The sequence below is a fragment of the Chrysemys picta genome, chromosome 9 (genome assembly GCF_011386835.1).
Source record: "Chrysemys picta bellii isolate R12L10 chromosome 9, ASM1138683v2, whole genome shotgun sequence".
NCBI classification, from domain to species: domain Eukaryota; kingdom Metazoa; phylum Chordata; order Testudines; family Emydidae; genus Chrysemys; species Chrysemys picta.
The window spans coordinates 33,858,002-33,874,015 of record NC_088799.1 but is presented as its reverse complement, the minus strand read 5'-3'; the positions used below and the strand labels follow the sequence as shown (position 1 = coordinate 33,874,015).

At 39.2% G+C, this 16,014-nt stretch overlaps 1 protein-coding gene across 2 annotated transcripts in view; it reads right to left on the bottom strand.

Annotated features, from left to right (window-relative positions):
* The window catches only part of DNER (delta/notch like EGF repeat containing), a 284,460-nt gene that overhangs the window by 55,523 nt on the left and 212,923 nt on the right, over positions 1-16,014 (bottom strand). For both annotated transcript variants that reach the window (XM_005282630.4, XM_065556947.1), the window contains exon 7: positions 10,129-10,242. In XM_005282630.4, the coding sequence (XP_005282687.1) occupies positions 10,129-10,242 (114 nt within the window). The remainder of the gene's footprint in view (positions 1-10,128; positions 10,243-16,014) is intronic.

Sequence of the window (16,014 nt, the reverse complement as noted above, 5' to 3'; positions counted from 1 at the left end):
ATGACACCCTTTTAGATACCTGAAAACTGCTATCATGACCCCTCCCAGTCTTCTCTTTTCCAAACTAAACAAACCCAATTCTTTCAGCCTTCCTTCATAGGTCATGTTCTCAAGACCTTTAATCATTCTTGTTGCTCTTCTCTGGACCCTCTCCAATTTCTCCATATCTTTCTTGAAATGCGGTGCCCAGAACTGGACACAATACTCCAGTTGGGGCCTAACCAGCGCAGAGTAGAGCAGAAGAATGACTTCTCGTGTCTTGCTCACAACACACCTGTTAATGCATCCCAGAATCATGTTTGCTTTTTTTGCAACAGCATCACACTGTTGACTCATATTTAGCTTGTGATCCACTATAACCCCTAGATCCCTTTCTTCCGTACTCCTCCCTAGACAGTCTCTTCTCATTCTGTATGTGTGAAACTGATTGTTTCTTCCTAAGTGGAGCACTTTGCATTTGTCTTTGTTAAACTTCATCCTGTTTACCTCAGACCATTTCTCCAATTTGTCCAGATCATTTTGAATTATGACCCTATCCTCCAAAGTAGTTGCAATCCCTCCCAGTTTGGTATCATCTGCAAACTTAATAAGCGTACTTTCTATACCAATATCTAAGTCGTTGATGAAGATATTGAACAGAGCTGGTCCCAAAACAGACCCCTGCGGAACCCCACTTGTTATACATTTCCAGCAGGATTGGAAACCATTAATAACTACTCTCTGAGTACGGTTATCCAGCCAGTTACGCACCCACCTTATAGTAGCCCCATGTAAGTTGTATTTGCCTAGTTTATTGATAAGAATATCATGCGAGACCATATCAAATGCCTTACTAAAGTCTAGGTATACCACATCCACCGCTTCTCCCTTATCCACAAGACTCATGGATATTATTTGCAATAATCTTCCCTAAAAAGGGAAGATTAACAAATGGATAATGTTATTTCAAGTGACAAAACAATTCCACAGCATATGCAGGCTTAAATACACTAAAGCAAGTTGCCCTTGTGTTATCTTCGAATGTGTTGGGAAATTTGTTCTGCAGTTGAAGTCTTACGTATGAGTTAAATATATGCAAATACTAGAATCAAATATAATTACACTGCTAAATTGAAGGTCTGACTTTTCAGTGCTTCTGAATGTATATTTAAATCAATACTTACCAGTAAAATAAAAAAAATAATGAAAACATTAATAGAGGTGCACGGATCAAGAACAGCATAAAATGGTGAAAAATGAGTTTTTCACCTTTATATTTATTTTGAAGATAAATATCATCTGAAATTTTTATCAGCTAAATTGCAAAAAGGAAGCCCTAACAAGACATGATTAAAATGGGGAAATGACTGGGGATTTCAGATATCAGAATGCAGAATTTACCAAAGGCAAAGAAATAAAATAGGAAGCAAGGAGGGATGGCAATATTAGTAAAAAATTCTATTGCTCAAAAGATATGATAAAAATATTTTTGCTGACATAGCCATTTGGCTAGAAGTCAAAGACAACAGAAATAGTCAGAGAGGTAGCCCTCCAATATAGCAAGAGAAAGTAGATCAGGAAATATTTTCAGAGATGAGAGCTCTGAAAGAAAGCCAGAATTCTGATCATGGGAGGATTTTAATTTCTTGGCTACCGAGTGTATAACAGCCATGCAAAAACTAAAAGGTAAATGTTTTCTGAGGTAGTGCAAGATTTTGTGAACAACCATCTTGGCTGGAGATTATGTTAGATCTAATCCTAGGAAATGTGCCAAATGAAGTTAGTGAACATCGAGGACTAGAGATTACAAAATCTTTAGATTTGAAATATGTGGATAAGCACTAAAAGAAGCAAGATAAATGCTTTTGATTTTTCTTGTACAAAGTCTTTTATGAGGAAATATAAAATGCTCTATGGAATTTTCATTAGAATTTTCTAAAAAAGAGATGCCTATCATAGGGAAATGAGAAATAATTAGCAAGTAGTTGTAAGACTTTAATTGACATTCATCCTAGCCACGTCTAAACACATAAAAGAGCAACAGAGACCAAACTGGTTAAAGCATTAAATAGATAGTCTAAGCAATAAGAAGGTAGCTTTTAAAATTAAAAACAATATGGAAGGATGCAAGGTAAAATGATAATTATTACATTAGCAAAAATGTAATAATAACTAAGTTACAGTAACAGTTTAAACTAACAGTATTTTTCAAATATGTTCACAGCCCTTTTCATACTGTTAAGAAGAATGGTGCCTTCTGTAATCACCAGATACTTTGGGAAAGGGAATCACATGTACACAATAGGTGTATTCCCCACTTTCATAGTATCAAGGTGATAGATGGAGCTATTGTGCAAGTATATAGACGTTACAATCAACTTTGCTAGACGTATTAGAGAAAACCCATCTTGCCCGGGTATGGAAAACAAATCCAGAAACGGTGACCACCACCACACTTGGACTGTTCCTAGTCTATTGTCAAACTTCTCTAGTCAATAACTCTGCTAGTCAATTAAAATTCATGCAGCTAGTGTGCATTTTATTGGCTGGTAGTGCAAATCAACTCATCCCAATCACAACTTAACACCTTCTGTTGGCCGTCAAGCTTTAATTTTCTCTCATTGTACCAGTAACTCCACATCACAGAATCATAGAAATGTAAGAATGGAAGGGACTAGTCCCCTGCATTGAGGCAGGACTAAGTATTATCTAGGCCTGGGGTTCTCAACCTTTTTCTTTCTGAGGCTCCCCCAACATCCTATAAACACTCCATGGCCCACCTGAGCCACAACTGTTTTTCTGCATATAAAAGCCAGGGCCAGCATAAGGGGGTAGCAAGCAGTGCAATTGCCCAGGGCCCCACACCATGGGGGCCCCGCAAAGATAAGTTGCTCAGGCTTCGGCTTCAGCCCCAGGTGGGAGAGTTGAGGGCCCCAGGCTTTAGCTCCACATAGCAGGGCTTTGGTTTTCTGCCCTGGGCCCCAGCATGTCTAACACTGGTCCTGCTTGACAGATCCCCTGAAACCTCCGACCCCTGGTTGAGAACCACTGATCTAGACCGTTCCTGACAGGCATTTGTCTAACCTGTTCTTAAAAACTTATGATGACAGATTCCACGGTCTCCCTAGGTAATTTGTTACAGGACTTAACTCCCCTTACAGTAAGGACGTTTTTTCTAATGTCTAACCTAAATTTACCTTGCTGCAATTTAAGCCCTTTACTTCTTGTTCTGTCCTCAGTGGTTAAGGAGAACAATTTGTCACCCTCCTCTTTAATAATCTTGTACATACCTGAAAACTGTTATCATGCCGCCCCCATCTTCCCTTCTCCAGACTAAACTGACCCAATTTTTCCAATCTTTCCTCGTATGTCATGTTTTTTAGACCTTTCATCATTTTTGATGCTCTCCTCTGGTCTTTGTCTTTCTCCAATTTGATCACATCTTTCCCAAAGTGTGGTGCCCAGAACTGGACACAATACTCCAGTTGAGGTCTTCTCAGAGCTGAATAGAGTGGAAAAATTACTTCTCATGTCATGCTTAAAATGCTCCGGCTAATACATCCTAGAATAATGATTCCTTTTTTTGCAACAGTATTACATTGTTGACTCATATTTAGTTTGTGATCTACTATAACCTCTGATCCTTTTCTGCAGTACTCCTCCCTAGCCAGTTAGTCCCTATTTTGTATTTGAGAATTGATTATTCCTTCCTAAGAGGAGAACTTTGCATTTGTCCTTATTGAATTTCATCCTATTTAATTCAGACCATTTCTCCAGTTTGTCAAGATCATTTTGAATTCAAATCCCACCATCATGGAAATATGATGATCAAAGTGACATTTCAATCAAACAGAACAAATTGAAAGAGAAAAATAAATGTCCCTCTCCCAGTCACTGAACATGTATCTATATTAGCGCTGGAGGGGATTTCTTGGGCCATCTAAGCCAATCCTTACACAAGTGCAAAAATTTCTTCTATCTACTTCCCTGAATGTAAAATCCAATTGTGCCCTGAAAACAAGTTGCCTCAACAACTGCACATAGTAGTTTATTTCCCAAATTATTCTGTATATGTATCAGAGCTGAAATATAATGTTAAGCAGAAAATCATGGAATCTTCAAGCCTGAGTCTCTAGTTACTAACCATTCTTTAAGGACTCTTTAAAACTATTAAAGATTATGTAATGAGTATAAAGAACTACCTCTATTCAAACCATTCACTTTGCACTGCCCAAGAAGCTCACCTTTCATACTTTTCACGTCTGATTTCTAAAACACAGGTGTCATTTGTAGAACATAAATGGACCATGTAGAAATGATTCCTTATTATTTCCATCCATCTCTTCTTCTGCCATCCACTGCATGTTCTTCTCTTTTTTCTTTTTGTAATGTGGTTATATTTTCCATCTCTCCTGTTCTGTTCATTTTCTATCACATAATACTTCCCGATTCTCCGGTCCTTTAGTTTTTAAATGTATACTAAACGCTGGCCTGCCTTCCCCCCCACTGTGCTGAATTAGCACTTCAGAAAGAAAGGCCTCATCTCAACATGCAACTACAATTAGGCACAGTGGGAGAAAGGTAGCAGAGCAAGAGCCCAAGCCTATGCTTGAAGCTGATCATATTTTTTAGAAAAGAAACATGTCAGGGCACTCTAAAAATAACAGTTCTGCAACTTCCAAGCAGGTATTCTCTGGCTTATTTACAAAAAAAGTCTCCTCCTCAGTCTCCCTGCTCCCTAAAAATCTCCAAATAAAAGCTCACAAACTGAGTGAGAAAGATAAAAATATTGCCTCAAATGGAATAAGAAAAAAATGGCCACGTATTTGGTCAGAGCAGTCAATATTGTATTTTACAATGTGGCATCTACAAGCTCAGCCCTTATTCTTCCCCTCAAAAACCTGAAATTCCTGTTATTGTTAGTATTGGTATATTGCATTTCCTTGCTATGTTGGACATAGCATAGCTAACATGCTTGGTTGATACTCTATCCCAGTACAACTGCCCCTGCCTTTGCAGAAGGGACCAGATGTGACCTCTGCAGCAGCATTCTCCCTTCCTTGTGGTGGGGACAAAATTAGGAAAGATGGATACTCGACACCAACATTACTGCAGCAGCAGCTGTGCAGCTGAGGGAAGGGGACCAGCAAAGCCACATACGAGGGCAACCATACATGAAGGACAGCACCTAATTCTGCAGGTTTGGAGGTGTTTTGCCCAGAGAATACCTTACATAAAAAGCATTAGGAGGCTAGATGTGTAGTCCCAGAAACCTCTCTTCACTAGAGGGGACAGCTCTAGAGAACACAGAGGGTGAATACAGTGCAGTTTTCTGCCTGCCCGCTGGGGGTCCCCTCCCAATGGTTTTTCTGCTTGAAGGGGCAATCTAGCTCTGCACACTGATTGATTCTAATGACAATATGGTGCAGTGTGATGCAAGTAAACAGCAATGGTTTTTTGGAAAAAGGGAAAATGTTTGTGCTCCAATCGATAATCCAGGGATGGCCAAACTTACTGACCCTCTGAGCTGCATATAACAATAACAAGAGTGTTCAGAAGTTTGAGAGATGGAGTGCACCTGCCGAGGCTCGGGGCTTTAGCCTTGCGGGAGGCACCTGCCAGGGCTTGGGGCGACAGCCCTGTTCCTGCTGAAGTCCCAAGCCTCGGCAGATACCTCCCATGGGGCTGAAGCCCCAAGACCCCCATCCCTGCTGGCCAGAGGTGATGCGTGAGGGGTACACATGGGGTCACATGCCTCCCCCTGATTTTTTCCAGGGTTTTCTGGCCCCGCTCGGTCACATGGTGCTGCCAGGCCCCCTCCCTGCAAGCAGCTGCTGGAGCTGGCAAGCTGGGAGCTGTGGCCATGGGGAGAGCCAGCAGCGAATAGCTGGGAGCTGCAGGGAGAGCCGCTGCTTTTGCTGCTGCCTGTCCCTGCAAAGCTAAAGTAGTGCCCCCTCCCTGCAGCTCCCAGCTGTTTGCAGCTGCCTCTCCACAAAGAGTAACACCTGGGAGCTGTAGGGAGGGGCCACTGAGGGTAAGCGGGGAAGAGGGGGATACATGCCTGGTGGGGCATGACTCAAGCTGTTGGGGGGGGGCTTTTAAATTGTGCCCCCCCAGTCTCAGCAGGCACCAGTCGTCTCTGGCAGAAGCCCCTAGCCCCACCATAAGGCAGAAGCCCCAAGCTCCACACCACCAATCTGGTAGGTGGAGAATGGGGGGAGGGCATGGGTGACTCCATGAGCCACACTTTAACTGTGAAAGAGCCACATGTGGCTCACAAGCCGTGGTTTGGCCAACCGTGCTATAATCCATAGCAGTAGCAGCAAGTATAACAAATAAACACACAATGAAAGTAGCAGATCCTCAACCAAGTCCATCCTGATTCTATACAATGGCTACAAGTAGCAAGTTATTCAGAAACATTAATAAAAATAATGTCATCTATAGTGTGGCTTATTTTTAAGGGAGGTCAATGTGCTGTGCTGTACTTATTGTATTAGATATGCAGTAGAAATCTGTCTGATACTAATTACATTGGCTAAAATTACAGTAAGAAAATATTTGATGTACCGTAAATATTTGTTTTTGCTCCTATAGAAAAACTGAATCATGTTTATTCTAATTCTTTATTAGGAAAATAAATGCTAATATCTTTTGATACTAAAATAAAACAACAGAAACTTACTAGTGCATTAGATGTTCAGCATGAGAATAGGAATGGTGTTTCTGTTCATTTCAGCTCAACTCACTCTGCCTTCAAGAGTATGTGCATGTTCTCTATGGTAATATATGCATATTCTTTATATAATCATAAAGTAATGTTTCCCCATAGTTATTTAAATCTGGATGCTAGCCTGGACCAACCCAAATCCCAGTGCACAAATCACTTGCTCTAAAGATATATCTGTATATCTGAGCATATCATATAGTCTCTGATGAACCATAAAAATAACTTTTGAAAAAGACAACACACAAGTCACTCATCCACAAAGTGGGGCCTTTAACAGAAAGTGTCCCTTTCCTGAAGGTCCAAAGTCTAAAATTCTCCAATATTTCCTATTTACTCATCTTAAATCTACAAACATGCTAGAAAAGAGAGGAGCTAATGGGGAAGTTTTAACAGGCTTCAATACCATTTGTGCCAAGATCTTTGGCATATGAGATGTCAGGGTTGCTGGGGACAAGACTTATGTTCATGTGCTCTCTGAACTGACTTCCTGGTTTGTGGGTGTCAATCTTGGTACAAAAAGGACTTTAATTGCATTTAGAGCTCTAATAATCGTTCACATTGGGTCTGACAGATCATTGCACCCTTCAAGACAACCTGGAGGATGACTGGGAAGGACTTGACAAAGTCACCGCACACACACTGCAACAGAGTGATGTGTAGATGCCTGGAGTCCTTTTTAATGTCTGGCCAAATGAGGTGGTACTCAGTACCAGAGACTTCAGTGCTGAGATGCCTAGGGCATCATGGACTAGGTGCACCACTCAGTCCCCTGCCTTGGTGGTAAAGCTACACTGTTGGACTTGGAGAAAATTTGGGTCTGCACCAATGCAAGCAGTGCCAACAGCAGCAGAGGTACCCAGTGCCCAAAGACAACTCAGATTTAGGCTTCAAGTAACTCTCCTTCAAAGCACCCTATGCTGGCCTCTTGCCAGATTTATGGGGGTTTCTTTGTGGGCAGAGGTTCCTTCAGACGGGAGCAGAGTGATTCTCTGAAATACCTGAGTACCCTGGGTGACATATGAAATTAGATCTGACATCCCCTCACAGAAGTGATCCAGAAAATGTGAATATCCATTAATAATGTCCATGCAGCACAGACATTCCTCGAAACTGCTACAAAACAGAAAGACTGGAGCTGAATAGGAGCAAAGGGCTTCATCAGAGACGCAAAGCAAGAAGGTGAGGTACCAAAGCAAAAAATGCCACAGAAAATTGCATCCAAGTGCCAAAAAGAAAAACAGCAAAGCACTGAGCAAAAATGACAAAGTGCTAAAAACTACATCAAAGAACTTCGTACTCAAAATAAAACACAGGCCATGGCCTCAAAGTTGTTTCAAGTTCTTTGGCAGCTGGAGAATGGTTGTCAATGATGTTCCTGGGCTAGTGGCAGAGAAAGAGCAGCAGAAATAATAATTAAGATGAAAAGAAGCAGACCTGACTGTAGCATCAGGTGGACACAGCACAAAGATATCCAAACCCACTGAGGCTGAAAGGAGAAAGTTCAGCTGGAGAGGCACAGGTTCCTGCAGGGACTTTTGGGACATTGCAAGGGCAACAGTTAAGCTCAAGGGGGGTCAGTACAAAACATGTGTGGTGTAAGTGGTTCCACACACCACTGTTCCACCTGCTTGTGTTGGGGTGTGGCATTGCAGGCACTCCCTGCTTCCATTTACAAAGTGTGACAGCTAATCCCAAGTAGGGCCGTAAATTCAGCATACCATCTTTAAACGGTTACATAATCTGGTTGTCCGTGCCTTTAAACAAACAAATGTAAAAAGGCAGACGCTTCACTGCAGCACTTTTAAGCCCAGGATCCAAACTGGCCTTGGAGTGCTTGGTTAGCACAGAAGAGGTCCTCCATTGTCCCAGTTTCACCCAGCAGACCACTCAGAGGAAGCAGGCAAGCCTTCTTATCTGGTTTGCTGTCTCCCTATTGGCCTGTGTCACCTCCAAGAGGACCAAATCTCACTGGTGGCCCAGCCCAAGTGGATTTTCCTTAAGCAGGGGATGTCAGGGTGACGATGCCTCCAGCAAGGGGCTGAGACAGTGCGATAGCCCCCACCACATAGGTGGATAGTGGCTCCGAGGGGACAAAACTTTCAAGAGCTTTGGGGAGTATCACCCGATCTGTGCTAAGCAACTGACCCAGGACTGCTAATTGGCCAGTATTAGCATGTATTTAGTTATATTATACACATGAATAAATGTCACCTCCGAAACTGGCAAAAATTATCTAGCCAACAGGTATTTTTCATAATTACTGTTCTTACTGATAAGAAAGCGAATTATATAAGATACTTGAACAAATTTCATTAGAAAATCAAGCTACATTTGGCTACGTCCCAACATCTTATGATTGTCTCATTGAATTCTGATACTATTTATACAACAAACAATTTTCAAAATTCTTCTAAAATGCAAGGTTTAGACTGCTGACATAATGTTAATTCAACACAGCTGTTAAGTGGGTCACTCATTAGAGCAACTGACTTCAGAGGAAGAGAAAAGCCAGTCTGAAGCAATTACAAATAACCCTTAAGTTAAGCAGGTTCATATTTCTTCAAGAGAAGCAATTATTAATTATAAACAAGACTTCTACCTAAAAGTAAACTCAACTGTATAAAAGATAGCATTGGAAAAATAAAAAACAACAACTATAGGTGAATTGGGAGAGGAAATATTAGCTCTGGACAACAACCTTAACTATCGTTTGGTACTGATGACTAATAGAAAAATTTGTAACTGGAAGCTTTCACTACTGATAATTTATGCAACCAGCCATTTGCAGGTAGCATGATGTTATAAAAAGGATATGCTTTCAACGTCACAATGTCCTCATTACTTAGAGTTAACATTTACAGTGTTTACTGACGAAAATGATTTCAAGGATTTCATATAGTGAGAGATAAACCAGTTCAAATAAAAACAGAATGGATCAAATCTTTTCAGGGGTTTGAAAATGTTCAGTTGATTAAAAAGTGTACTCCTATAAACTTTCTATTTTATCTAGGAACAGAAGCAGATATATCAAAATAACATGAGAGACTGGCTTTTCTTTTGCTTTTTCTGAACAAGACAAAAATCAGGAACAACTGTACATTTTGTAAGATTCTTATGTCCTTTTCTCATGAGAGCTCTAGCCTGATTTCCAGATAGGAGAGATTAAAAGAACATGGAAAATACTTTTGTTCAACATATACACTGAAACTTAAATGTGGTTTGGACATCATTAAAAATGGTAATGCAAAGATTTCTAATCTGGAATTCTATCCACTTAAATTGATGTCTTGTCAGGTAGAGCTTCCAATATATGTTCATTTAACTAAAAAGTTACAGCATCATAATATATCCCATATAACACCAACTTTGTTAATGCTGATAAGAGGTATGATTTAAAATGAGAAATTGTTTCTATTTACCTTCTGGACATTGACAACTGAATCCACTGATATTGGAAAAGCAGGTACCACCATTTCTGCATGGCTCTTGGCTGCAGTGATCAATCTCTGACTGACATAGTTCTCCAGTGTAACCTATATCATGATTCAAATGTTTTAGAAAGTGAAGAGAAATTAAAGTTTTATTACAAAATTTGCCATTATACCATTTAAATAGCAGTAAGTTAGTTTCTTTGAATAATATTACCCAGAGATGAGAAACAGTATTCATGACAATCTCTCAATATTCAAATTTTCATTAAAACATTCAATTAATAAGAATCTGAACTTGGTTCCAGCAACATAGATCAAAATTCAAATATAGTGATACTATCAAATTGTATTTTACCAACAGCAATATTCTGACTGCATTAGTGTGTATGGGGCTGTGCAACCACAAAGAACTTCAAATAAATTTCAATTTTATTTTGAATTTGCACACAAAAACCTCTAGGGAGACTTTAAACAAGACTAGTCATTCTGAATTATTTGTGCATATGCTGAATGACTGTCATTTGTTCCTACTTCTGAGCCTCAGAGAGGATTGTTTATTTTAAGTGAGAGATGTGGGGACACAATCACCACAGTTGTAAATTCTGCCAAAAACAAGCTCCTCAAAGATTGACAGATTGCAAGTTCAGTGTATGGCGCATCTACACAGTGAGGCAATGTGCATTATAAGGGTGTGATTTCTAAAATGTGTGCTAAAGTATTGCACATTAATTGGTCTGTGTAGACCCTGCTGGTACGCACTAAAAGTTCCCTAGTGAGCTTTAATCTAGTGTTGTTTGAAACAGTATTACATTAACGTGCATTAGGGAACTTTTAGAATGCACCAGCAGGGTCTCCATGGACCAATTAATTCAGAACACATTAGTGCATGTTACCCCATGGTGTAGATATACCTATAATGCCAATTGATTGTTAGCTTGCTTTTTCTCATATGCTGGAAGACCTTATAGTAGGTTCAGAATAATGAACAAACATTGAAATAACAATCTAAGTAATGAAATACCCCAAACTCAAATCCTATCACAAGTACCACACGTTTCTCATTCTATGTTTAAAATTATTTCTTTTGTTTCTACTATTTATCTAGGGATTTGTGTGTAAAGAGAAAAGTACTGCATGTTACACACCTGGTTGTTACCAAGTATGATCCCAATGAAATACTTAAATTTAATTGGTAATATATATATATATATCTCATCTTTGTCAAACTGTACAATTCCCAGTTATGTCAAATGGAATTTTGTGTATTGCTCTAGGGCAATATGTGGTCTTCAGTTTACAACAGACTGGGGGGAGGAAGTGTAGTCTAATGTCTAGAGCATAAGACTGTGAATCAGGAGACTGAGTTCTAATCCCCCTTCTACCACTGACTTGGTGTTTTGACACTAGGCAAGTCAATTAAGCAGTCTTGTGTTTCAGTTTCTCCATCTGTAAAATGCTTGCCCATATCTGTAAAGTGATCTGAGATCTACAGTTGAAAAGTGCTCAGGATTAATCATTGTTATCATATGAGAATAAGTACATATACATATAATAAAATATATTTAAATAATTGAGGTACCAATGGGTCTAAACCAGAACAGCATAGTTAAAGTTCCCTGAACTCTAGGGATGTGGCTATAGAACCAAGTGTGTATTTCACCTTCTACACAGGCATTTCGCTATTCCTGGGAAAAACCAAACCATTATATGTTAAGACTCTAGAGAATTTCAAATCCAGATCTGGATTAGAACTTTGTTTATTGGGCCTACCCCGAGCACTAAATGTGAATATCAATGAACTTTGGAGAAGTTCAGAACTGAATCTGTTTCTAGATATGAGCTTCATGATTTGGGCCTCTCTGTAATTTGAGAGTTACATTAGCATTAAGTAGTACAGTCTTATCAAACACAACACACTTTCTTTTCTATTTTTCCTATCAAACATTTAAAGATTCTTAAAAAAATGTATATACTCAATCATAAATCTAATTCTTGAACATAGTCAAGGCACCTGAATCCCCCACATATGGGCCGTTCTCTGTCATCTCTCTTTATAATTCTGTTTCTAGGCACAGGTACCAATACCATGCTGTGTAATTTTGGAACTAGCATCCGGAATTCTAATAGGACCTGCTTGGACTGTTTTCCTCATGCAGAAAAGATATTCCTTAGTTACTGATTGAATCATTTTTTATAAAGTGTTTACCATTTAAAAGCCTACTGGGCAGAATTACACCTATTCAAGCCTGTTGATGTAATTTTAAGTGTAAGTCAGCATTGAATTTGGCCCAAAGGTGTATAACTGCTAGAATTCTATACCAGATACGATTTCTAAGATTTCCCTCTTCTCTGTGTTTTCTTTGCATTTTTACATGGTACTGTGAGCCAAATTCTGTTCCTACTTTCTCCAGCATGAATCCAGAATAACTCTGTTGTACCTGCATTAGCACCACAACTGGCATCTAGGTTCAACAGAGAAACTAAGGAATCTCCCATAGATGGTCCTTCTAGGTCAGGGCTGGGTTACACAGCAGAGCAGTGAGAGGAAGCTTGCACTGTCAACTGTTTGTTACCATTCCCGTACTGTGGATGACCAGTAGATTTCAGTATCCATGACTGCCAATGGCGATGAGCACTTAATGAACATAACACTTACAAAAAGACAACCGCAGAAGGAACCGCAGAACACTGTTGGCCAAGTAATTTGCTTTCGATATACATATTTTAGTATTTCAAGTTCTCTCTCATGTTCATAGGATTATTTTTCTGAAGCATAGTGCAATACTGAATATGCTTACTTCATTTTCAGTTATGCCCATCTTCAGAAGTGTAAGTTTGTGAAAATAAAAATTACACTGGAATTCACTGTATGATTGTAAAAACTTTAGTCAAATGAGGGACATATAATTGCATGGCTCTGCAACTTGCTAAAATAATCAGCTGGATTTGCTGTGACTGTCATAATAACCTGGAACAAATCACACCATAAAGATGACATTTTATTGTCTGCTTTATGAAAACAAATATATTCCATCTAATTAACAACTATATTGCATGTATTCCTCTAAAGAAAGAAAATATTCTTTTTGTCTTTAATAGCCAATACTGAATGCTGCAAATTAACAGTTTCCTAAATGAGTCATACTACAAAAAAGCAGCATGTCAGTCAGATACATTTTAAGAATCTTTGTTCCTGTACATTTTGTGCAGTTACAAATCTCTGTATCATTTTCTTGTAGCAAGGTTATGGCAACATGGTACTTCACAGATACTGTGGGTGCTGAAAGCTTTCAAAAATAAGGAGTGTATAGTATATTCTATTTTTCTTTTCCATTTCTTCTACTAGCTTCTAATATGCAGTGAAGGGAATCTGTTGGAATCTTTTCTAAAAGAAATAACATGAACACCACCAGTTTCTACTTTTCATTTCTTGATATACTGACATATGTTCTAATAGAAAATCTAGTGAACATTAAGATGAAGCAAGCAGTGACAGTCATTCCAATTACTATAAAAACAGTAGGTTTCAGAAAATAAAAGCAGAAATTTTCAAGAAAAAAAAAAAACACAGAAAAAGCCAAACCCAACACATTTTAATGTCTGAAGAAATAGAGCTAAATTCTTCAATGGCACAAATGAGTCCAACTCCACTGGCTTCAATGGAATTGAACCCACTTACCCTATAGCTGAATTTGCCCCAAAAAGAATGTGTGAGTCTAAGAATGAGAGAGGTGTAAATCCAAGAAAAGAAGCAGAGTGAAACGAAAAATCTTTGAAAACATGAAACAATAACAACAACAAGGCAGGGTAAGAAAAATTAAGTAAGACTGAATTGTCATATTTATGGACCCAGCCTTGGTACTAATGAAATCAATGGCAATGTTCCCACTGACTTTAATAGGAACAGAATTTTGACTTATGATGTTAGAAATGCTCTACAGAAGTGTCTTTTTATCCTTCCCCAACCCCATTTTCAGCCCATTAGAGGCAAATGCAATATAATGTAATACTGCTTTCTGTAAAACGCATGCATACTGTACTCTAAGAGATGTTGAATATCTACAGAACAATCCCATTCATTCAGCAACAGTCCATTTTGGATTAGTGTTGTGATGAATCAAAATGACAAACATAGGTGCTGGAACTAGGTGTGTTGGCTTGAAGGGATTTCCATTATATACAGGGTTTACAGTTTGGTTCAATAGCTTTCAGCACCCCTACTATAAAAATTGGTAGGGCATCCCTTACGACAAATGAATTTCAAACGCTGATGTATGGTACGAATGTCCCACCTCAGTGGGAGAAGGCAGAATAATCTAGTGGCTAGCGTGCTAGCCTAGGATTTGAGAAACCTGGATTAAGTCCCTGCTCCACCACAACCAGAAGGGCACCATAGCATTAGCGAATTGAACTGAAAATGGATTAAAGTGCATCACAGAGTCTAATATATGATTTTATGGAAGTACGTTTTTATGAAAAATAGGTAAAAATCAAAGTTTAAAATAAAATATATATTCACTCCCGGGTCAAAATTAATGGATTGGAAATACGTATTTTTTTGTTCAGAAACTGGCATGTAAGTCGTTTCTTTACCATAATACATAGAACTTGATGGTTTCATTAAAACTTCTCATGGTTGGGTTAACACTCAGGTTAAGGAAGCAGTAGAAAGTGCTGCTCCTAATATGTATATTTTTAGTCACAGGGGATTTAGAAATAATGGAGACTTGGAAAGTTCTGGGGCTAGATTTTGGCTGTTCAGCCACTGCCTGAAGGTAAAGGGGGAGCAAAGGTGCCTTGCCCCAGTAGGAGTCTTGGGAGACATTAAGGGCCAAATGTTTAAAAGGTGCTTTGGCACCTAAAGATGCAGATAGGCACCTTTGAAAATCACACCAACTCCCATTGATTTCCCACTGATTTTAATGGGAGTTAGGTGTTTGAGAACTTTTGAAAATGCCACTAGGTGCCTATCTGAATCTTTAAGTGACTAAAATCCTTTAAATATCTGGCTCTTGAAAATGACTCAAGAATGTCTGGGGTCTGCAGGCCTCAGGGCTCCTACTACATCTTTTGAAAGGGTATATATTGCATGTGCTACCCCTGTGCTGGCTTAGCTCTTCATGGCTTCAGCCTAGTCTTGTCCTCCCCTTTCTCTATAGGGAGGTTAGCACTGCTGTCTCTGCTAACCTTATGTACGCACTGTACTCAGAGAAGGTTCTTACTTCCTCTCCCAATCCCTGTGCAGAGCAATTAACAATCTGGCTCATTATATGTATATATTGATTCTGTGGTAAAATAAATACACCTAAGAATACAAATGTTTGTCTTGTTGACACAGATGATATTATAAAGTGAGACTACAAAAAACCTAAGAAATGGAGTTTCACTCTCCAACACATGAGCTCAGACTATCAGACAAGCATCATTTAGGGTTGGGCAGAAAACAACAGTGCTATTTGGTGAAAAATTCTGAGGTGGAACAAAATTCAGACCTTCTGAAATTCCTCATGAAAAGAACACGAGAGAGAGCCCCATATCCCAGAATAGCCTGGTGGTCAGGCATTCATCTGGAATGCGGGAGGATCCAGGTCCAAAGCCCAGCTCCTGGGCTCAGTGAATCAGTCTCTCTCCCCTCATTTTTACCATAAATTCTGTACTGGACTGGGAAACCTCCAGATTAAATTTTTGACAAAACAAATACATTTCTGGGGAACATTTTGATAAAGTGGCATTTTTTGACCAAAAAAGTTCTGTCAAAAAAATTTCAAAATGGCCCTAGTAGCAATGATCTTTGGGATCTCATGTGAAGATGTGCCATACTTCTTCTGTCACTCCATGGTAGCTACATGCACAATGTCCCTCTTGGCAAAGGAA